Source organism: Vicugna pacos, chromosome 6, assembly GCF_048564905.1.
Source record: "Vicugna pacos chromosome 6, VicPac4, whole genome shotgun sequence".
Classification (NCBI taxonomy): Eukaryota; Metazoa; Chordata; class Mammalia; order Artiodactyla; family Camelidae; genus Vicugna; species Vicugna pacos.
In genome coordinates this window covers 38,832,861-38,858,220 of record NC_132992.1, presented here as the reverse complement: position 1 = coordinate 38,858,220, position 25,360 = coordinate 38,832,861, and the positions used below count along the sequence as shown (strand labels likewise).

At 32.3% G+C, this 25,360-nt stretch overlaps 1 protein-coding gene across 3 annotated transcripts in view; it reads left to right on the top strand.

The window, feature by feature from the left end:
- The window catches only part of STRN3 (striatin 3), an 88,622-nt gene extending 65,559 nt beyond the window's left edge, over positions 1 to 23,063 (top strand). For 2 of the 3 annotated variants that reach the window (XM_015242000.3, XM_006207576.4), the window contains 9 exons: positions 7,507 to 7,640; positions 8,943 to 9,118; positions 9,301 to 9,348; positions 9,668 to 9,789; positions 13,019 to 13,186; positions 14,514 to 14,654; positions 16,157 to 16,264; positions 21,247 to 21,333; positions 21,411 to 23,063. In XM_015242000.3, coding sequence (XP_015097486.1) covers positions 7,507 to 7,640; positions 8,943 to 9,118; positions 9,301 to 9,348; positions 9,668 to 9,789; positions 13,019 to 13,186; positions 14,514 to 14,654; positions 16,157 to 16,264; positions 21,247 to 21,333; positions 21,411 to 21,580 — 1,154 coding nt within the window. In that variant the 3' untranslated portion in view covers positions 21,581 to 23,063. Of the gene's footprint in view, positions 1 to 3,214; positions 3,356 to 7,506; positions 7,641 to 8,942; positions 9,119 to 9,300; positions 9,349 to 9,667; positions 9,790 to 13,018; positions 13,187 to 14,513; positions 14,655 to 16,156; positions 16,265 to 21,246; positions 21,334 to 21,410 lie in introns of all 3 variants that reach the window. The other variant, XM_006207575.4, reaches the window with a different exon arrangement.
- The last annotated feature ends 2,297 nt before the right edge of the window (positions 23,064 to 25,360 follow it).

Sequence of the window (25,360 nt, the reverse complement as noted above, 5' to 3'; positions counted from 1 at the left end):
CAAGAGAAGATTTAGGGATTCTGACAAAAGGTGAAAAAGTATTAGTTTGATGCTCTTTGAGTCAGTACACATTTTTAAATTTTAAAGTTCAGAATCACTTTGCAGCTGAACTAGTTGTTTTTCCTTAATATTGTGATGTAAATTTTTTAGATGACAGTTGTCATGAAAAGCTTTATTTTAACTAGGATGATAGAAAATAGAACAAATCTAACAAACATGACATAGCTAAATCCTTATTTTAAAATAAACGTCTTTTCCAGATTGCCTTCTACACATTTTGTTTCACTTTAGAATATAAGGTTGGTTAACAAAGGGAGGCACATTTAAGAAAAGGAAAATATTAGATTCACTCTTTTTTTAAAGTACTATTTTACTTAAAATAATAGAGTATATGGAAAGGTAAACTTCATGTTATGAGTGTGTATGTTTGTGTGCAAGTGTGAATTTAAAAACACCAACACAATAGTTCTAAGTCCAAAGTTTGCCTTATACATGGCATAATGTTTTTCATTTTCCTGTAATCTGTTTAAGATTGTGCATTGGCAAAGAGCTGGTGTTTTTGATTAAGAGGTAGGTGGATTGTTTTTATAATTCATATAGTAAAAGAAAAGTTTTTCTTGCTGTTAAAATTAGAAAGAGTATTTCTTCTTTCATAGATTCCAACAATAATTGAGAATCAGTTTTTGTTTAATTAATGCTTAAGGAGTCTTCTTTATGCCCTTGAATTATTTTATTTATATATAATATTCTGTTACCCTAATACCATTAAAATTTTCTCTCTGCTAAACAGACTTCAGATTTTTTTACTTGAAATTGCATTTTGTTACATTTATTGTATTTAGGCAATTGGATAGATTTAGAAAGAGAATGAAGATGCATTAAATGTGTAATTAGTTTAAAGATGTTCTACAAAGTAGATGCTAGGTAAGACTGTTACATCAGGTTATGAAATCTGCTTTAATCAGTAATAATCGTTACATAATTTGGGGCCCTCAGTTTGAACATTAACTTTCATATTGTCTCCTACTTTCTTTTCCTTCATATTTCCCAGTCTGTATCTTCAGGAAGATATGACTATATTATCTGTGGTGATAAATTTTTTTTGTCTCTATTATATTTAGCTATTATATGATAGAGTTATTAATAAGATACCTAATAAAGTCCAGTTTTACAGTGTATGTGAGTATAATAAGAGTGAGCAGAGAAAGATCAACAAAAGCTTCACAGAGGAAGGAGATGGAAGTGGTATGGAGGAATGGATAGAATTGTGATAGGCTGAGGTGCATGTTAGAGGACAGGAACTTGTATGTGTGTGTGCACAGGAAATATTCTCATTGTTATGAGAAATAGTAAGGACATATGTAACAAAATATGGTAGTAAGAACCTTTGTGAATATTGATGCTATAGGAAAACTGGCTTGAAATATAGGAAGGTTTATATTGTTGAGCACTAAAAGGTGAGATTGGATAGGAAAAAAAAGATCACCATAAAGTACATGCATGGTTAAGTACAAGATTTTAGTTGGCCTTCATTCAAAGAGTGTTGGTTTCAGAGTAAGGAGTGATATGATTAAATGTCGTAATTTTGGAAAACTAATCTAGCTGTAGTATTCAAATTTGATTGACTGTAAATGGAGCTGGGAGGTAGGAATCCCAATTAGGAATCTTCTGCAGTAATTTAAAAGAGTGAAAGCTTTGACTAGAATGAAGTCAATAGAGAAAAATAGATTAATCTGAAGAATACTTTCAAGGAGGATTCTTTTTAAAAACAGGTTCCCCCTCCCCCTGTTATAAGTTGAAAAGGAATTATTAAGGTGCGGTTGCAGAATTTGTAAGAACAGAAAGTAAATCAGTGGAGGTGGTACTCATAAGTGGGAAAGTTATAAAGGAAAGCTTCCTTGCGAGAAAGGATAACGTTTATTTTCTCTCATGTTGAATTTCACTCATGATAGACATTCATTTGGCAGTTTTTCATTTATTAGAGAATTTATTTACAGTCACTTCATTGTCAGGGGAAAAGTCCTCAGATAATGACTGAGTTTCTCTGTGATTATTATTTTAGAAATTCAGGTTACTTGACATATTGCATCCAGAAGTAGATTTGCTTAAGCATTTCTAAGAAGTTAGGGACTACATGAGACTACACCTATTTCCTTTAAGTCTTATCAGTGGCTACTTGGTATTCTGTTAGGAATACATAGATGAATGATATCTCCTTTATAGAATTAATAATATTCTAATAGCTGTAGTGAAATTTAATAATTATATAGTCTGATTAGTCCATTAATATTAACATTAGTAAATGTGGTCATAATGTGTGGCTTAACTTTCCCTATTTTAATTGTTTTTACTTTATATTGATTATAAAGCACTTTCTTTTGTCTTTTCGAATTATTTTTTCTTAAAACTATTTTATTTCAAAATACAAAAGAGAAATGATTCTCCTGTCATTTCTGAAGTTTACAATTAATACAAAGAGACCCCACAGTTCTATAGGTGCAGCTGAGTTTTGTGTACTTTGGCCTGAATTATCCAGGGAACAGCTGAAATTCTCCCCTTAAACTTTGGGCCTATGATAGTGTTGACTTTTCCTACTATGATGATAAACTAAGAGAGCTTGTGGGTAAATCAGGTTTTTCAAACTTGGGAAAAGTGAACATTTTGAGAAAAATTGGGGTTGATTTGTTAATGACAGATTTGTGTGAATGTGGCAGGAAAATACCCACATGAACACCAGGGAAAGTTAATTGTTTGTTGCACCCTCATAAAAATCATTTGTACTTATTTCTTTGTTAATTTTTTTAAATTAATGAATTAAGTTGGAAAAACTCGTTTTACTCTTTACACTGTTAAATGTTAACTTAAACACCAATTTTTTTGTTGTAATGGTTACCTCCTGTGTCTGTGAGCTCACAGAACTTTGGTTGAGTGAAAGACTCAATTTTCTCTCTCTCTCTCTCTGTCTGTCTGTCTGTCTGTCTGTCTATCTCTCTCTCTCTCTCCCAGAAAGAATAAATATCTTAAATATTTAAATCGTTTCAATATTTTGGGGGAGGTTGGTATGGAAAATTGAAGACATCTTTGATTATCTGAGATTTTTATGACTGGAACTTCTTAAAAATAGCCTGTGTTGTTAGTAATTTGGTTTTAAAGGCTGTTAGCAAGTCAAGCGGTAGCTGTTAAATGAACCTCTACTGCTGACATTAATTTACAGGGGTCAGCAGGACAAAACTCTATGACATGATAGCTGATCTGGGAGATGATGAGCTGCCCCACATCCCTTCAGGAATCATAAATCAGTCTAGGTCAGCCTCTTCTAGAATGACTGATCATGAAGGTACAAGAGCAGAGGAAGGTACAAAATTAGCTACCATGTTTATTTACATTGCAGAAGATGTTAATTCCAAATCACATCTCCTTAATATTGTAAATTTGCTGCTGTTTTTAAAATGCTGAAGATCAGCTTATATGATCTTCCAAGAAAGTGTCGGGCAAGCTCTTGGTGTACTTGTCTTAGGGATTTCGAAATTTTTGTTTCTATGCCTTTATAATTTTTTTGTTTATTTTTGATGTTAAGTGTAGTTGTTTCTATCATAGATCATTTCAAAGTACCTTCTAAACTGTGACTAGCTTACATATCTACTAGGAAAATAGTAGTTAGAAAAAACTTGAAATAGTACATATGGAAAAGAACTTTGTAGTCATTTTGTCACATTGCTTAAATTTAGCAACTAATAATAATTATCACTTATTAGGAGACAACTAAGTGCCAGGTATTATGCCTGGAACTTTATATATATATTATTTCTAAAAATATATGTAACAATTGGCTGATTGATTTGATCATTTTAGAATAAGGCAACAACATTATTCTTTAACGTGGTACCAAGCATATACGGCTTGGTAATAAATTTCTAAAAATTGCCTAGACTAGAAATATGTAGAAATGAAGATACTTCTTAGGCATTTTTTTCCATAATTGATTTTAGCTGAAGATGTGTAGATATACTTGAGTAACTTGTAATTCTAGGTCTAAATAGTTATAATTCTAAATAATGAGACTGAATTCTTATGAAAGGTTTATTTTTTTATGAAAGGTTTATTGTAATTTATAATGCATATATGAAAGATAACTCATTATCTACTTATTTGGTATACAGATTGAATTTCATTGATATTTCTGCTTTTGCTTTGTAAGGTGATTTGATTCCCCAGTCAAAAATTTTTATGTACATCTTATTCTCTTCTAAGAATTCTCTACCAGCACATTTTCCTTAAAATTAAATAATTTTGCATTTTTTCTTCACAGTCATTTCTGCATGCATTTACCACTTGCCATAGTCTAAAACAATTTGAGGAAGGATAAAGAAAATCATTAAAATCAGAACAAAACATACTAAAACATGAAAAGCAACAGGAAAAGTAAAATAGTCTGTTGATTTTTCCCAGGTCTCTTTTGCACTGTTAAGCCGTTTTCCTGTTTTACTTTAGGACATATTTTCTAAAGTATATATACCAGCTCCATTATTTTTCATTTTATGCATTTAGTAATAGTTTATGTATTTAGCTTTTGATCTGTTTTACCAAATAAGGCATAGGAAAACTTGTTAAAATTTTTGTAGTTAACACTGTACGTTTAAACTACAGATTTTGTCGCTTAAGGCAAGGTTGTCTTATCAGGAATTAGGGACCCTTTTAAATGCTTTAAACCAGTGACCTATGGAAAAAAGCCAGTCAAAATCCATGCTACACAAAAACAGTTTAGAGCTTGTATGTATGTTTATGTGTAATTGTGCTCTTTAAAGAAAAAAAATATAAGTCAGAGATCTCTCTAATAGTGAAAGAGGAGAGGGGAAGATAAACAGGAACTTTACTACATGTTTTAAAGGGTAAATCTTACTAGAATCTGTTATTTAAAAAGATCTAAGTTCAACTTTGACTTAGCGCTAGGAAGGGAACATGAGGATTTATAATCATTTATTTTTAGTGACCACCTCCAACTTTATGTATTCCTGTTGAAGGCATGGCATACCTCATTTTTACAAGGAAAAAATCTGTTTTCAGGGAAATAAACTTACACATTACAACCTTTCAGACTTTTTTTTTAGTAAAGACTTAGGATATACCATATTGCCATTGGCATGAATGCAATCAGTTATTGAGCTGTGGTTTTTTGATTTGATAAAATTGAAGGAGAAAGGAAGAGTTTAATATGTAAGCTACAGGTTTCCTTAGTCATTAGTGTCCATAAACAGAAGTATTAGTTACAGAAGTATGAAAAGAACCTTGTAAGATCTCATTTTGTAGACCCTAGGATTTCCATAAAGGGAAGTGCTAATATGATAATAGTATTCTTAAATTGCTTGATGAAATCTTTTAGGCTGTCTAATAAAAGGTATCGTAATCTTCATCATTAAAAACTACTTTTAATAATTTTATTTTTCTCTGAATTGCTAATAACATTTTTATGCTTATGTAATCATGTGCTGTAGGTTGTTATGTTAACATTAATAAAAAGAATTTATAGACTAGAAGTTCCCTTTGCAAAGAAATAAGGGCAAATGAGTATTCACTGTGATTACTGTATGCCACAATGATGGGTGATTATGGAAAGAGTTTTCACAGAGATTTATATATAATAAATGCTACGTGAGCAGGACAGCTTGCTATATATTAGATGAGTATATGTGTACATTTAGAGACAGAGGAATGCAGGCATGACTAATTAGAAATGGGTAGAACGCTAACTTTGCTCACTACGATTAACGTAAAACCCGATTAAAAGCAGCTTGTATTGCTTAGGCGTGCTCCTCACATGCTCTTAAATTGGTCAACAGCTGGTCAGAAATAGCTCTGTGAAAAGAATATGTAATAATGCAGAATAACTAGTTGTATGTTAAAGTTTTTATTGAGCTTTTAATAAAAATTTCTGTTACTGAGTGTTGGTATAATTGTGAGTGAGAGGAATTGTGGCATTTTGTTCTAACTTGTCTTACAAACAAATTATGAGCTTAAAGGAAAAATATGTCCTTGTACCGGTTAAAAATGCTTTGAGAAAATATTACCTAATAAATTTTATGTAGGTGTTCTTAAACATAATTTAAACCATTGATTTTATAATTCTCAGCTTCTGGTATTACCAGTAGCTGCATACTAGATACTGGTAGGAAAGATCAATGCTATAGATTATTAGGTTCAATAAGTATAAACATTGTAAAATTAATTAAATTCTATTAGTATCCCTGTATGTTCTCTCAGATTTACTCTTGATCCATTGCTGACATACAACTTCATTTTAGAATGTCATTTAGGACCCTATTTGAGTCAACTTATATAGCTTAACTTTGATACTGCAGCTTACTTTAATAAATAATAAAATAAGATATTCTAAATAAGAATGAATTTTGCTTTTGCTATAGTATATATCTAGAAATTGACTTGTATCTTCTCAGTAGTGTCGATGATGACTGACAAATTTCATCACATCTGTTACATTTCCTGTAGTATATTAAATTTATATCATTTTTCACAGGAATTTTTCAAAATTGATAATTAGCTTGAGTTTTTATGTTTCCCTTTTAAATTTGCTGATGGATTTTAAATGTGTTTTGTTATGTTGAGTTGTTTTGTATTACAGTGACTTATGTACTTCCCCTTGTGTCTTATAAAGATTTAAAATTTGCTTTCAAACCATGTTTGAAATGATACTGAGAGTTACTGCTTACACTATAATTGTAATAGCAAAATATATAACAGGATAGTTATCCTCATTATGGCAGTGTTTGATTTTAATTGGTCAAAGTAATAGAAATGGAATTTAAAGTTCTATAATTAGTATAGATTATTTTATTTTAGAAGTATCATGGAAAATAAAAGGGAATTTAAAATTAAAAAGCATAGTCAGATTTTGAAAGCTAGAAGGCTTTCCGAAGATCACACAGATTAATCTTTTACAGAAGGGAAATTGACATTGTTGGGTAGAACTGCTCTTTTCCTAGACCATTGCTGTTACTGGAGAAATCTGAGCAATTGAAGGCTTCATTTCAGTAAACTGATACACTGTATTGCAGACTGGAGATTATTTACATATGAAGGCTTATATTAATTTTTACCAGGTCTTCTGAGCAAATACGATACAAAGCAAAAGGACTTAGCAACAATCACCTAACGTTTAAGAAATACTGTAGTTACACTTGTACCGAAGTGATAAGTGATGTAAATAGATAAAGCTTTTTGTGCCCCACTTCCCACCCTGGAATAATATGCCTTGTGCACATTTGATTTGTGGAAAATTGTGTTTCAGTTCCTAAATAAACAAGTAAACATTGGTTTATTAATACACAGTAATAGGATTTTTTGAGTGGAAGAAATAAGGAGGGAAGTGGGAAAATTAAAATTAATTATATTACTGAATATTGTAACTGTTAAGTGCTTACATTTCCCCCACAATATTGTCTTGTACTGTATGATTTTTCAGCATTTAAGAAGCGGTTTTGTTCTTTATAGCTGAACCAATAACGTTTCCATCTGGAGGAGGCAAGTCATTTATTATGGGTTCTGATGATGTTTTGTTAAGTGTACTGGGCCTTGGAGACCTTGCAGACTTGACGGTAACAAATGATGCAGACTATAGTTATGATGTAAGTGCAGTTTTATTTTTAATTTTTTAATGACTTAATAGAAGGCTCCTTATTTTTTGGAAACACTTATAAAAGAGAATTAATGTCACGGTGCATGGAAAAGATAAGTTTAAGTGTGACATTGTGTTGATCTGAAGTGACACGTAGTTTTTTTCTTATAAACTACTTTGTGGTGTTTAAATTTTCTTAGGTACTGTGGTGGATTAGTTAGGCATTTGGGGTGATTGATAACCCTAAACTATTGGTTGTTAAATACCTACTCTGAGTAGTCAACTCTCAATTACCTACTCAAATTAAGCCATATTTTGCTGTTAAGAGAAAAATAGGTAACCTGAATCACATACTTGCCTTCAGGATACTTCTCAAAAAGCATGTATTTTTGAACTTTTTTTTTGTTTTAAAGATAATGTTAAACTTAGTTTGTCATTTCCTGAACACATAGTCCTTCATTTGAGAGACAAGGAGAGGATGGAGGCAGGGTGGGAAGGATAGTGTTAGAGGTGAAACTAGTCTGATGTTAATTTTTTTTTATAGACAATAAACATTCAATTGAGAGTTAACTATACTTGTTTAGAATCTGTATAAATGAATTTGCAGTTTTTCAGCAAATTAATTTTTTCCCTTTATAACAAATTCCTTTCTACATTTTATACTTATGTTAGCATGCTTTTTAGAGACATCAGCCTTGGTGGGCTGGATTATTCTCATTAATATTTTTAAAGTATATAAGCAACTGAATTCTAATAAACTTAACTACTTAAGAAGTGGTTTCACAGCCTATTTTTACAGATGGAGAAATGAAGGTAAAAAGATTAAACTCTTACCAATATCAACAGAATGTCTTTAGTTCAGACTTTTGGAAAATACCTTAATTTGCTGCCTTGAAAAATGTCACATGCTAATTTTCTAAATAACTACTGTATTGTTAATATTGTACCCTTGAATTTTTGGTAGTAATTTATATAATTTTTATTGGTTTCATGTAAAATATTGCAGCATGGTAGTTTTTTTGTTGTTCTCATTTGACATTTAATAGGACTTTTAGGTTTAGCCTGATGATTAGGTAAAACAGATTAAGGAATCCTCATTTGATCTAGATATTTGAAAGCTAATGAAATTATTATTCTTATTTCTTATTAAATGATAAAGATTTATTATAAAGTTTTTAAGGTACATTAAATTTCCGCTGGACATTTTAGCAAAGCAGTTTTGAATATATATTTTAAGCACACCAAAACAAAAACTCCACATGCCTATCAATTTACTACTTTTACCACTAAATTTTGTGCTCTTTCTTTTTAGTTGCCTGCCAATAAAGATGCCTTTCGAAAGACATGGAACCCCAAGTATACACTACGTAGCCATTTTGATGGAGTACGGGCATTAGCTTTTCATCCTATAGAACCTGTGCTGGTTACTGCCTCTGAGGACCATACTCTGAAACTTTGGAACTTGCAAAAAACAGTTCCTGCCAAAAAGCAAGTATTTTAATGTTAGCCTGTGCTTTTTCCCTTCCAGATTTGCTAATAATTATAAGTAATTATTATTCTTATGGTCTCATATCCTTTATGCAGTCATTTGATCTTACCTAATGACTCTTGAATATCAGCCAATGATTTACAATTATTTGTGTTCTCCCCCCCTTTTCCCCCTCTTTTAGGAGTGCCTCTTTAGATGTAGAGCCCATCTACACGTTTAGGGCCCACATGTAAGTTTTATTGAATTAGTACTTAATTAACAACTATAGTTATTGTTAACTATTATATATCAATCCTAAAACCTTATATAATTTTCTCATAATGTTTGTTTTATATTAGGAAAGACATATTAGTTGAACAATATTTTATTTGATTAATAATTGTATTAGCGAAAATAAAATCAGTATTGTTCAAATACTGTTCAAATATGTATGTTTTACCTAAACAGTTTTAGATATTAAATAAATTTAGATAGAGTTGGGGGGGAATGCAGATTTGAGTGTCTTATTAGGCTTTTAAAGTAATTTTTCCCCTCTTTTCCTATAATAGTGGTCCTGTTCTGTCATTAGCTATTAGTTCTAATGGAGAACAGTGTTTTAGTGGTGGTATTGATGCAACCATCCAGTGGTGGAATATGCCTAGTCCTAATGTGGATCCATATGATACATATGGTAAGTAAAAAGCTCAAGACATTTTTTTTTAAGTGAGCAGAGCTGACAGAAATATTTACCTCAAATATTTTTAGATTGTTTAAATACCTACTAGTCTCTTCCTTTAGTTTTTCCATTTATCAGTAATTTGCTTTATTAATGGGAAAAATTAAGAAATACCATGCCATGAATATTTTAGCCTGTGAATTAACTTGCTCTGTGGTGTTCAAAAATTAAAAACTGTATTAATTTAAACATTAATTTCAGTACTAGTTACCAAAAGAAAGAGAGAATAAAATTGTATATAAGGAACAATTTTTAAAACTTAAATAGTTCATGTAGTTCAGAAATAATTAGTGGGAGATGATAGAAACAAAGAGGGACATAAGGGTGTAAATCATTCAGTTTTTAAGAGGACCAAAAAATTCCCTAATTTAAAAAAAAAATTACAGATGCCACTATTAGCATCTCTCCAGCAGAAGAAATACCTGCCCATGTATTCCAGTATTTTGACAAGGACATTGTTTATAATTATAAAAAATTAAAACAGAATGAATGTTTATTAATATGACAATGACTAAATAAACTAGTCTGTTTAAATGGTTGGTTCATTTTTTTAAAATTCAAGAATTCTTTGGTCTTTTTATTTAACACATGCTTGGTGCCTTAATTTACCAGGTATAATATTAAGCATGCATCAAGAAACAAGAATTCGTCTAACAGAAAAGATAGACATTAAACACATAAAAAGGTGATCGGTAGTTCCAAATTGTGTTAAGTGGTATGATGCAGTACTATGAGAGAGAGTAACAGGTAGAAACTTTTTTTTTTTTCTTAATGGAAGTACTGGGAATTGAACCCATGACCTTGTTCATGCTAAGCATGCACTCTACCACTGAGCTGTACCCACCCCCACATGGAACCTTCTTTAGATGAAATTTAAAATAATAACATACAAGCTAAAACATAAAGAATAAAATTTAACTTGTGGTAAAGAATTTTAAGCCAGGAAGCGACCTGTAAATGTAGGGTTTTAAAAGATGACTCTGGCTGTTGCAGGGAGAATGGATTGCGGATAGAAAGAGTGGAGAAAAGAATACCCATGTAATATTGTAACGTAAAGTTGTGACATACTGATCCAGTAGATGAGGTGAGAGATGATGTTGCCAAGATGGAGTGGTATTAGAGCGATTGATAGCAGAGCAGTTGGAGAAAAAATGGATTTAAGACATACTAGGGGAGGTAGGGTAGAATAGACAGAAGATTGATAAATTAGGTTGAATAGATAGAGTAATGGATGAGTGAATCCTGTTTTGTTGTTTACTTTTTAACAACTTTATCGAGGAATAATTCACATACGATAAAACATACCCTTTTGAAGTATGCAGTTCAGTTGTTTTTACCATGATCACAGGGTTGTGCAACCATTACTGCTGTCTAATTCAGAACTTTTTCATCACCATTCCTGCATTTTCAACATGAGCAATTGAGTGTATGATGGTAGCATATTGAAATGGGAACAGTAGTTATGAGAAGATAAAAGATGATGAGTTCGGTTTTTAAGCACATTAAGAGATGGCAGTGTCAAATAGGTACCATCAGTGTCAAGATGTAAGAATGGATTGTATTACATAGGGATAATGTGTAGGCTAGGAAGGGAAGGCAGAATCCTGAGGAACTCTGGCATTGGGGGCTGGCTGGAGCGAGAGAGCCAACAGAGGAAACTGAGGAGTGGCCTGTGAGGTAGGAAGTGCAAGAAAGTGTGGAATCATGGAAGCATACCAAAAGAAGAAACCATTTTAAGAAAAAGGAAGCAGTCTGCACTTGCAGATGTTGCTAAGAGATCTAATAATATGAGGATAGAAAGGTTTCTTTTTGTAAGTAACAAATAGGTCACCCAGGTTTTGGCCAGACAAAGGTTGGATGATAGGGCTAAGAACAGAGGCTGAAGGGACCTCTGAGTGACCTTTCAAGGCACACTCTGGATGAAAAGCAATGTGATATGAAGACAAGAGGAAGGGAGGGAGGGAAACTTTATATAATTTGATAGAATATAGTTCATCAGTAGTGATTTTCCCAAGAGTTGTTTTGGTGTGGTGATGGTATTGGAGTGATTTACAGAGTAAATGGGAGGTAAGAAAGCATATTTACTCAATCTGCTTTTCTGCTGTTTGGTAGCAGAGTTGTGTAAGGTTTGTTTGAAAGGTTGATAGATTTTGGAGTGTATTTGTTTGCTGTGGTAATGATCCCCAGGATGATCTGTGTAGTAGAAAACTTGAAAGAAAGTTAGTATGTTCAATCCAGAATACCTGGTGGAATTAGCCTTTGATAGGAAGGATAATAATGACTTACTTGTATCTGGAAGCAAGGAGAGGTTGGCTTTAGACACTAGTAGATTTATAGGTTAGGTGGCAGGAAGGTAGGAGAAGGGTTTCTATTTCAGTGCTGTATTTTTCCAGTGAAGTATGAGAGATAATTGTTCATGAGGAAGGGAGGTTGGAGACTATTGAGAATTGTAGAGATGATAAATATCTGAAGAAAGTGGTGATTTGGTAGAGAAACAGGATTGTAGGACAAATGGTGTTCCATCTTATTAGCCACCATTGTCCATCAAATGATGAGTGTATAAATAAAATGTGGTATATCTGTACATGGGAATATTATTCAGCAGTAAAAAGAAATGAAGTACTGTTACATGCTGCAAATGTGGATGAACCTCAGAAACAGTATGCTAAAGTGAAAGAAGTGAGTCACAAAAGGCTGTTTGTATGAAATGTCCAAAATAGGCGGATTTATAGAAACAAAGCAGGTTAGTGGTTGCCAAGGCTGCAGAGAGGAAGATTGGGGGGAAATAGCTAACGAATGATGAATGTATCCTAAAGGTGACGTGGTGATGATTGCACAACTTGGTAAACAAACTAAAACCCACAGAACTGGCACTTTATACATTGGTAGTTTTAGGGCATGGAAATTATATAAAATATATATAAACATATATATTATATAAAGCTATTTTTTAAGTGTATGTTCTTATGGAAAACTGCAAAAATGTAGGAAAGTATTGGAAAGGAGGGATAAAAACAACCCATAACTCCACAACTTAGAGATGACCACTGTGTACACTTTGGTTTATCTTACTAAGGTTGATATATGTAGTCTTTATACTTAATTATGTGGTGAGTTATCTTTATATACAAACATTTCTTTTAAACTTCTTTTGGCTAATTTTTGTTTGTCTCTTTCTTTCCAGAGCCAAATGTTCTAGCTGGCACTTTAGTTGCGCATACAGATGCTGTCTGGGGTCTTGCTTACAGTGGCATAAAAAATCAGTTACTGTCTTGTTCAGCAGATGGCACTGTTAGGTTATGGAATCCACAAGAAAAATTGCCATGTATTTGCACTTACAATGGAAACAAAGGTAAGTAAATTTTGCATCTATGAAAAAAGTTAATTTTTTTTAAATTTGGAAGATAAAAAGGGCAAAGTAGTTGATTTACTATTTCCTGAATGCTCAAAGAGATATTAAAGGAACTTTATAAATCTATGATAATCTTTGTATTCTTAATCATTTTTTAATAAACAAGGTGCTTTGCAAGTATATTCTGTAGCATGGTGTGTTTATGACCCTTTTCAGGACATGTCCTATTTAAAGAATAAAACTATTTATATGTAACAGTAGAGTGGACAGATGAGGCTTCTCATAGGAACAATAGGAGGCCCTCCACCTACTGCTACTCCTGCTTAGGTGGTTGCTCACAAAGACTAAAGGGATCACAGTCTCAAGCATACTTGTAAACCATGTATGGGCATACTGGTTGAGAAGTCTAGCTATAATCATTGAAATTGCACCCAGTGCAAGCTAAGTTACTTGCACGATTTCAAATCTTTTCCTATCAAAGAAGGCTTTAATTTACCTTGAGATGGCATTTATTTACATACATATGTTTATACTTAACTTGTATTGGTCTTATTTTCCAATTAATTTTTAAAGTTACTTTTTAAAATCATATCTTTTATTTTTACTAAAACATTTTTTGCCTTAAATGTTTTGGATGAACATTTATGCTTAATTTTGTTGGGTCTCTAAATACCTCGGTAATTCTACTAATTTTTCTATTACCTAAGCTTTTGAGGTAAAAATTCATTTGGATATTTGATCCTTGCTTCATCCAGGTAATTAATTACTTCAGATTTCACATAGCTGTGCATTGATCTGGACAGTTGAATTTAATATGTTAAAGAGAAATTGCTGCTCAGGCCACTTTAAAATAGTACTGCATCAGTGGATTTCAGAGTCCAAAGCTTCATTTTCACAGATCCAAACATCTGACTTGTATTAGTTACTTGATAAGGCTTACGGGTCTCCTGTAGACAATCTCCTAAGACACTGATGTGAGAATGCTAATCTGTCATTTTACAATAAGAAATAGAATTGGCAAGTGGGAGAAAAGACTCACCTAAATTTTTTTTTCTCTCTCAGAAAAAAATGCATAGAACAAATAACTTTTTACCTATCTATGCTTACTTAAAGAGCCTTCTAGCTACATTTTTCTTATATTAAGTAGAGTTAACAAAAACGTCTAATAATTGAGAGAAAGTTGTCTATTATATTTCACCATCCTAACACAATTGCTTTCTTTTTCATTAACATTATTTCAAAAGTATTCAAATTCCTTTTTCTTGTTAGAAAAGCAGAAATTTCTGAATTATTGTGTTTACACTGTATCTCTTTGGCCTCCTTTCAGAGCATGGAATACCTACATCAGTTGACTTTATAGGCTGTGATCCAGCTCATATGGTGACCTCTTTCAACACTGGTAGTACAGTAATTTATGATTTAGAAACATCACAGTCATTGGTGATGCTTTCTTCACAGGTAGATTCTGGTAAGTTTTCTGATAAGGTTGAAACCTTAAAAAGGATTATTACACAGTAGAGAATAATCTTTTAATTTTTAATTTTTTTTGAATTTAGGATGGAAAAATAATTACTTTCAATGTGTATTTACACTATTTCTGCTGTTTTCTCAAATTAGGCTTAAAAGCTTGGGTGGTGGGTATGTAGGTACAAAGAAGTAAGTAGACCAAAGTAATTCAGATTTATCTCACTGATTTTATATTTTTATCTCATTTTAGCACTGCTGATACTCTTGGTTCTCAGCAAAATCATCATAATCTCTCATGTGATTTATCAATAGCAACACTACTACCAACAGTTTGATTATTGGTAATAGTTTGTATTTAGGGTATATTCCACCAGGGTTGGACAGTCTAATTACTATGCTTTTAAAAATCACTTGAAATAGGTCATTTTTTTGTGCTTATCCTATTAATTGGCTATGTGGTTAAATTCATTTGTTTAATTTTACTAGTGATTTTTCATGACTGCTTTTTAAAGTCATTTTATAATTATGTAAAACATTTAAATGGTTCCATGGTGAAATCTCAAACCAAATTATACCCAAAGAAGTGTCTTTTCAACCTTAGTCCCTCTCTTCCTCTTACATGTATATGTATATGTTTGAGTTCTATTGAGTGATTTTATTTAGTCTAATAATGTTGGTGATATTTTCTCATTTGTTCTGATCCCTGTCCTCCTCATCACTAATCTAATCAAATTAAGAACTTGGTAGTAAACAAAAGGTCTCATCCCAAAGAACATTAATTACAGTTCTGTTTTTTTGTCAGTGTGTGGGTGGAATGGGGGTTCTTGTAAGTATCCGGTTATCACTTAGGAAATTTTTTGTTTCATTAAATGTCTCATTCTTTAATGGACTGTTTATTTTTAGCAATAATTTGTGAATCTTTTAAAAATTCTAAACCACCTGTATTGGCAGTCTGCATTAATCCATATTATAGGACATGATGAACATTTTTTAAGAAATTGTATCTCTAGAGCTCTAGTTTTATTTCTTAGATTTCTTATTTTATATACAAAAGATTTAATTTTTAGTCATTCTTATTTTTTGGTAAGACTAAAAAGGCCATCATTTAACTTCTAATTGAAGTTTTTGTTTTGTTTTTTTAATTGAAATATAGTTGATGGACAATATTAAGTCAGGCTGACTATATAATGATTCGACATTTGCATGTATTATGAAATGATCATTATAAGTCTAATAATGTGTCCTCTTACAAATTTATGGAGACATTATTGACTATATTCCTTATACTGTGTATTATATCCCCATGGCTTATTTGTTTTCTAACTGGAGAATTGTACCTCTAAATCCTCTTTACCTCTTCCCCTTCTGGTCCCTCCACTCCCCTCTGGCAACCACTTGTTTTCTGTATCTGTGAGTCTGTTTTTATTTTGTTTTATTTTGTATTTTTAGATTCCACATTATATTGAAGGTTTGAATTTTAGTGCATTATTCTTTATTTTTCAGGTTTACAATCTAATAATCACATTAACAGAGTAGTAAGTCATCCCACACTTCCTGTTACAATAACGGCTCATGAAGATAGACACATCAAATTTTTTGACAATAAAACGGGTAAGTAGGTTATTTTATTTTCAGTCATATTAATAATACTGTAAATTTAAGATGATCAAATATGCTATTTTGTATAAGATTCTGACTCTTAGCTTCAGAATTATCAAGTTAAACTGTTTTAATTTTTCAAATTTTTGCTTTGCATAATGTAGCACACTTAATAATGTGTTAATTTTTATCCTTAAGTATGTATAGTACCTGTCTACCTTTATGATGTCTTCATGTCATTTGAATTTTTTTTCATTTTCTGTTGTGAATTAGTATAGCAGAAAAGATCTCTTTCTGGTGTTTAGCATTTCAAATGTGTTCTTAAAATTATTTCTCAGTAAATGAAATGATGATACAGTGGAAATTGTTTATTACCATCTTTCCTGTAAACATCCTTTCCTGTTGTGAGGAAACATACCAGTTATATAGAAGTCAAATCAAATTTTAATTTGGCTGGCCATAGAATTGTTTAAGGATCTCTATCATCTGTCATTACCTAAAATACTACATAAAGTATTATTTGCGTCTTTCAGGAAAGGGCGGACAGCTAGAGAGGCTTTTTGTTTTTTATTTATTTATTTATTTTTGTGGGGTTAGCTAATTAGGTTTATCTATTTGTTACTTCTAGTGAGGTACTGGGGATTGAACCCAGGACCTTCTGCATGCTAGGCATGCACTCTGCCACTAAGCTATACCCTCCCCCTAGAGAGGCTTCTTTGAGAAGCTAAAACAATTTGGGGATATTGAAGGACTTGCAGATAAGAAACTTAAATATTAATTGCAACATTATTGCAGGGCAACAAATTATCAAGCAAGACAGTAAGTCAGAATTACAGATTTCTCTTTGAAGGTTATATGGGACATGGTCATAATTTTAAGCCTTTAGAGTCATATGTAACGTCTTTGCTCAAATAACACTTTCATGGACACATTCCTTTTAACTCAGTAGAACAAGTTGAGAAGAGAACACATATTCACAGGCCTGTATATTGCACAGGAAAGGAGACTCATATTCAAGTGGATGTTCTCAATTTAACACCTTATCAGATTAATTCTTTGAACATTTTTATGAAGCCTAACAGTCATCCTCTGCTGCCAGAGCAGAGAAATAATTTTCTTCACTGTATTTCTAAAAAGATTCCTTTTTAAAAAAATTATTGAAAATCTAAATTTGTAAGGGGAGATTCAGGAATTTTACTAGTTGTATTAAAAGCAAAGTGAGTTTCTAGAGTTATTTTACTGACAGAAATCAGAAGTAAGGAGCTTGTGGCTTTTCAAATTGTTTACAAATTCTACGAATTCTTTCTTTTAACTAGTATACCTGTAATGTGAAGATAATTGGAGCAATAGGCTCTAAACAGTGGAAAAACTCTCTCACACACACACAAATACACATACATACAACACTTGAGTTAAATTGTAAATTGTGTTCAGATGTATTGTTTTCAAAGAAATTCTTTTTTGAAAATTGGTAATTCATTTAAATGTGATAAACTAGAATATCCCCGTAACTGATATTAATGGTTAGCTATGTTATTAATAGGATATTATTCTATCAAATGAATGGTAAATTTATTGAATTTTTATCTGAAATGTTATAGAAATTGATAATATGAATGGGTTCAATAAATATTTAGATTTTGACAACAGAAGTATATTTAGTATTTTGCGCTGCACTGACTACTATCGTGTATAAGATGTGGTTTCTGCTTTCTGGGGGCTTATTGTTGTCTGGGGAAAATTATGGCGGGGGTGCACACATGCTTATACATACACACGTTCATGCAGTAAGAGGTATGTATGCAGTAAGAGGTATGTATGCAGTAAGAGGAGCCCCTCTCTATGAAGGAGTCTTCATAGAGTGAAAGTTTGAGCCTTTCCTTGAAAGAGTGGTAAGGGTTTTTTTTGTTTTGTTTTAAGTGAGGAAGGTAGTAGGAAATTCTAGATAAGGCATATTTTGAGTAGAGACATGGCAGTGGAAACTTGGGCTGGAACAGAAGTTTTTTATAGGTGAAACCAAAGAGGTAAGTTTGGAGAACGGAAGCAGAAACTATTGAGGAGAACTTTTCAGAGCTAGGCTAAGAATAATGTATCTTTGTTTACACCATGCACTATGGAAACCGTTTAGAATATTTGAGCAGGGGTTTGCAATATTGGTTTAGAAAGAGTATTCAAGTCACACTATATGGCAGATCCTTGACTTTAAAGAATTTTTAAGTTTCAATCTCTACTATTTGTTCCAGAGAGATCTTAGGGTTCATGATTTTTAAAATTTTGATAGAGGCACAAATAGGAATTGCATATGCTGTCCCTGAGAGACTTAGCTAGTGGGTAGATCTGGGAGAAAGTGTAGTACAAGTAAGGAATGTGGAAGAGTTAGAGGAAGGAGGTCCTGAATTGGTTATGGACTCAGCCATTCAGCAAAACTTACTGCTATCTGCCACATCCTCAGCACATTTCTTGATGCTTGGTGAACAAAAATAAAATGTCCTGTCCTCTTGGATCTTACAGACTAGTGGTATGTTGCTTTCTGTAAGAGACATTGTTCTATTTGATTTATGAGTAACATGTTTGATCTTATAATAGCTCTATAAGGTAGATAGATATACTACTGTTGCCTTCATTCTTCAGTTGAAATAAAAAGTTCAAAAGAAGTTAGGTAATTTGTGTAGTATTAAAAACAGGAAATTACAGGGTGGGGATTTAAACCCATGCAGTTTGCTTCCAGAGCCTACATTTTTTTTTTTTTAACCTCAGACTTTTCTTCTCCATTTCATAGAGGCCCACAATATTGATTATCCAAGTCAAAGGGTGCTGGGAAAGGGAGAACTAGTGTGTCCTCTATTTCCTCAGTTACAGGAAGAAAGAGTTAATGTTGGTAGGGGAAGGCAGGTGGTAGCAGAGTCATGGGGAAAAGGTGAATTTGGTTAAATGTGAAAAGCTGCAAGTATATGCTGGTGAAGGAGGGGTCTCCTACTTCTTTGTGATTTCTGTGGTCACTAATGGAATCTCAGCATCCAGCTTGGTTCAGCATTGCACCTCTCTACAAATTGTCCAGTCTAAAAGGTCACTCACATTTTGAAGTGACTTTGTGACTCTAAATTGATAACATACCATAGTGAGGGTTAGTTTAGTGCACAGGCAGGAGAACTGGAGTTAAACTTAGAAAATTACAGCACCCTTAAAGAAATGGGTAGATCTCCTCTTTGGATGAACAAATTCTTTGGTTTAAGATATGTTAAATATAGGAGATACAGGATTGTTCTCAGGAGGAAAGTCAGAACTAGATCTGTGAATTAAGGATCACCATCATAGATTTGACATTTTAAAGGAAGCTAATGATACTTGGTAGTTAACCTCCTAATGTTTTGAGATTATTTTGCTGGAGGCCAGCCATTTCATACTCTGGGTTGCTGTTTTTTGTTTTTGTTTTTAATAGAACTGTTGCGAGGAATGGATTCTAGAGCTGATAGATGAATTATGTTGAACTAATAGTATGTTGAATGATTTTTCTGTTTTTTTAGGATAGCAGAGAATTGTTTAAGTTACTCCGTTGATCTTAGTAATGATGAGAAACAGACAAATGTGGTTTGAAATAATGAGAGACTTTAATTTTGTCCTTAACTGACAAGTGTTTATTTTTAGTATTGCCAGACAGTGATACAACTTTTTATGTTGTTTTCAGAGTAACTTTTTGCATGTTTGTTTATGTTGTGGGTTTGTATTCAGGTCAACAGCTATAGCCCCATGGCAGGTAACAAAGTAGATTTATTTCATGTCTTACTGTAGAATGTCATCAGGGGACAAGCAGCATGGCAAATGACAATAACTAGAATTCTGGAGAAAGCCCTCCATCTCTCATTAGGAGCAGCCAGGCACTTGAGTAATAGACTCAATCCTGAATGAAAAGGGAGGAAATCTTTTTAGAGATACCAGTATTTGCTGTTTTATTCCCTTTTTGAGTGAACCAGTTGATGTGTTTGCTTTCCAACCATCAAAAGCATATGTTGCCAGTGCAGAGGCTGATGCCCTTTCTCCATAGTGTTTGTGCAGCACAACTTGCGTTTTAATTTCAACTCACTGTTGAGTCCATTTGCTTGCCAAATCTTCAGTGAAGATATTCATTAAATTACGTTTGCCAGAATAGTGTTTTTGTTGCTATCTGGGGAAATCCCAGAAGAATTTCTCTGATATACTCCCACTCATCTCCCTTTTCTTCTTTCTAATATATAAAATAATTGACATATCTAAAAGATAAATGAATTTGATGATACTAGAATCTTTAGATAGGAATATATTTTCTGGTGATTTATCATTAACCATGTATATAAAATCTTCACATCACTTAATGAGAAAGATTCTTTTTATTTTAATTCCCTTTTACATGATCTTAAGCTTTTCATGCAAACTTGTAGTCATTATGTTTTCCACTGTCTATTAGATACTGTCAGATACATATCACAGAGGGTTTTGTTTTGTTTTGTTTTGTTTGTTTTTTAGGAAAACTGGGAAAGTTCTATGTCAAAATTAAAATTCTCTTCAGAATATTATTATGGTGAATGAACCTTGAAAACATTATGCTAACAGAAGGCAGACACAAAAAGCCACATGTTATTGTATGATTGCATTTGTATGAAGCATTTAGAATAGACCCATCTATAGAGAAAGCAGATTAATGGTTACCAGGGACTTGGAGGGATGGTGGGTGGAAATGGGGAGTGAGTACTTAATGGATACCGGGGTTTCCTTTTGCAGAGGTGAAAATGCTCTGAACTAGATAATGATGATGGTTGTATATCATTGTAAATGTTCTAAAAGCCACTGAATTTTACCCTCTTAAATGCCTAAAATGGTCAATTTTATGTTATATGTATTTTACCATGATAAAAAATATTGCTACAGTGATTATTTTATGTTGTTGTATTATGGTTTCTGATCTCTCAAGTTAGTAACTGTTTGTGAAAAGTTAATCTTCTCTGTTATATTTTATTTAGGTAAAATGATCCATTCTATGGTAGCTCATTTGGATGCTGTTACAAGTCTAGCAGTAGATCCTAACGGAATCTATTTGATGTCTGGAAGTAAGTCTGAACTTCCTATACTGCCCACAGATTTTATAATAGAACTGTTACTCATAACATTCTTTATTCTTTTACAGGCCATGACTGTTCTATTAGATTGTGGAATTTGGACAGCAAGACATGTGTGCAGGAAATAACAGCACATAGGAAGAAATTAGATGAATCAATTTATGATGTTGCTTTCCATCCATCAAAAGCATATATTGCTAGTGCAGGGGCTGATGCCCTTGCCAAAGTATTTGTGTGAACCAACAAAAACTCGCATCATAACAGATTTGCTTGGACACACAGAGGGTCTACATCACTGCCATCAAAAAAGTTACTGATATGACACTACATGTGATCTGCCTGGTGAAGGCTATTTGGGGCAGGCATAAATTGGTGGAAATCACATTGTAACGTCAGGCTCTTTAATTTAACTTGTAATTACTGTATTTTGTGGGACAGAAAAAGGACTCCATTTTTTGTGGCCTGTACTGGATATGAACTGAGCGTATGTCTGTCTGTTAGGTATCTTTAAGCCAATGTGGAGTCTGATCTTACAAAAAGACTTTTATTTTGGACTCTGTGTGCTGCCTTAGGGTTAGGAATGTGGTGCTCTTGTTGGGGGGAAGTGAGCTCCAAGAGTAGCTTTTTTTCATCTCTTAGTGATCTTCTGTTTATCAGTTGAATGCCACAGATTCCCTTTTAAACTTATTTTGCTTTAAAAAAAAAAAGAAAGAAAATTTAACTTAAAATATTTTAGCATTAGTTGCACAAAATGTTTGGATAAAATTCTAGTTTTTATAAGTCTTTTTATATATTTAGCCTGTCACAACAGTGCTCAAGATTGTATTGAAGTTTTTCTGCATTATACAACCCTAAAACACAGAGATCTCACTTACCTGCTGCCGTGTAACCACACTTGTTCCTTCTTTTGCCTAATACAGCTCAGCTAAGTCCTTCCATAAAGATGCTAAATCACCTTCATCATCACATAATTGTCTTCATAAGCCAAGGACTATTAAGTGTGTTAAAATGAAACAGTGGGGTTGAGTACTCCAAATGAACTCTTAAAAAAAGAAAACAACAACAAACTAATCTTGGCATCCTATCACTATGTGATATTTTGTACATCTTACTGTATTTACAAGTTTATTTATCAAGGATTATCCATCTTGCTAATAGCCTATTATTTATTTCACTTTTTGTTGGTCTTTATATCCTTTTATTAATGTGCTAAAGGAACCTATATATCTATTTTGGAACTCTTTGAATAGTCTAAAATAGACTAAAAATGGAGTATTTTATAGTTTAAGTTACAAGTCAAGGTGATTCCCCTCAGATATGTATCTTGGTTTACCATGATTCCAAACAAAACTATCTTGTTTAAAATTATTTGGAGTTAAAATTTTATTTGCATTACAAATAGGATACAAAAATAGTTGAATCAGGATCAGAAATCTGCTGTGTTTGGACTAGTTACCCTGTTTTATTTTTTCAATGTGCTTAATTTTATGGTGTAACTAAACATTTTGTTTGTGTAATGCATGATTAAGACAATAAAGTATTTTTTCTAGTCTTCCAAAAAACTTTTCTGATCAGTTTGCGAGTTTTGATGAGTTTTGTAAGGTTTTTGTTTTACAAACTATGAATCAGCAAATTTTTAAGATTGTACCACATAGCGAACGTACAGCTGTTGAAAAATGTATATAAAATGCGTATAATAAATATTAAATTGTGTACCTGTATGTTACTGTTGACTACATTATTTTGTGTTGAATAATAAAGTGCAATACTTTACTCTCCATCATTAAACTAGGAAACGGAGATGATTTCAGTGAGTTCTTCGTTTTTATGCTGTTCTTTTCAATTTTGTACTGTTTATTGGTATTCTAATAAGATTAGAACAGTTAGCCCTATATTAAGAATGCCTTTCTAAGTATTTCACACTGTTTTGGGGATTAAAGAAATCTTCTATTGAAACAAGTTAGATAAATCAAAATAACGGAAAATTGCAGAGATACAGTCTTAAATCATTTCCTTGTATCCTACGACTTAATTAAATCTGAATTTCAGTTAATAGTGCTGTCTCCTAACTAGCCATGCTTGTTTCCATGAAAAAGTTCAGTAGAAAATAAACTACATTATTCTTTAATTAAAAGTTATCCTGATAAATGATGTTAAATATTAGTATCTTTAAACTTTTTCCTTCAACAAGGTATTATCATCCCTTTTCTTTGAAGGGAATTGCAAATGGAATTAGAAGGTAACATTAGAAGACTTATGTGGCAGAATTCTGTTTGAATGCCTACTGCAAAAAAAAAATTACATTGTATGTACATTGAGAAATTTTGTCACCTACCATAAAAATCCAAGTGGCAATTTTAGTCATTGCTGGTGAGACACTAACAAAACTATTCATAAATTTTCTTAAGATAGTTCTTTAGTTTTCTGAATTGAAGATTCAACTTAACAAATTAAAGAGGTACTTTTCTCTTCCTCTCTTTTTTTTTTTTTAATAATTTAAGAGCAAGCTTTCCAAAGTTAGTACTGTTTCTGACAGCTATTCTAAACCAGTGCATTACTGTTTCACTGAAATGTGATTATCATCATTGTAATGCATAAGCATTCACCTTTTTTGGAATGTATTAAAACTGAAATGAATAAAAATAGTATATATATGTTTATTTTTCTCTTACCTACTTTGGTTGTATTTTTCTCTACAATATTAAAATTTGGAAGAGACTAAAAGGTATCTTATTTTCATTCTATTTGTGTGCTTCCATTTGTGATATATGGGAAATTATGTAGATTAATTTCACTATTAAATGGTGCTTTGTATGTAAAGTTTAAGAATATTGTATGTATATAAAACATGTATAAATACAAACATGTATACACACACACACAAATTACCTTTTCATTCCCAACCAGAAGTCATGCTCCCAAGGGTCTTGAGGTAATATAAATTTGAACAGAAACTATTTGGACTACAGAATTTAATCTGTACTTTTGTAGAACTCTGAGATTGAGTTGTTCACATAGACATCATAAAGTCCAAAAATATATAAATTCTTGAGAATCCTTCCCCCAATTTCATCTTCTCTCAATGAAACAGTATAGTTTCTTATAATCTGATAATGAAAGATCAGAGGAGAAATAGAAGAAACAAATAGCCTTTATCTTGAGCCATATTACCCTATTCTTTAATGTTATAAGCAAACCATAGTCAACCAAAATTCAAAATTTTGCAATTCCGAAATTACAAACAAAAAAGACTTCTGTGCTTTTCAGACCTACTAAGTATCTTACTAGGATGGTCTAACAGTTTTAAGAATCAGGGGTTTAGTTCTAGATACACATTAGAATTAACCACTGGACTTGAGAAAAACTGATATCCAGGTTATATCCCCAAAGAGTCACCCAGAATCAGTGGGGCTTTCTGGGTTCTCTATATAAATTTCTTATTGAAGTGTGGTTGATTTATGTTACGCTTTTTCAGGTGTACAACAAAGTGAATCAGTTTACATACATACATATATATCCTTTTTCAGATTGTTTTCCACTATAGGTTATTACAATGTACTGAATATAGTTCTCTGTGCTGTGCAGTAGAGTAGATCCTTGTTTATCTGTTTTATATGTAGTGATGTGTATCTGTTAATCCAAACTCCTAATTTATCCCTCCCCACTTCCCCATTTAGTAACCATAAGATTGTTTTCTAAGTATGTGAGTCTGTTTCTGTTTTGTACATAAATTCATTTGTATCATTTTTTTAGATTCTACAAATAAGTGATGTATTTGTCTTTCTCTGTGACTTCACTTAGTGTGATAATCTCTAGGTCCATCTCTGTTGCTACAAATGGTATTATTTCATTCTTCTTTATGACTTTTATTTATATATATATTATATATACACCAATATATGACATCTTTATCCATTCATCTGTTGATGGACACAAGTTGCTTCCATGTGTTGGCTATTGCAAATAGTGCTGCTATGAACATTTGGGTGCATGTATCTTTTTGAATTAGAGTTTCTGT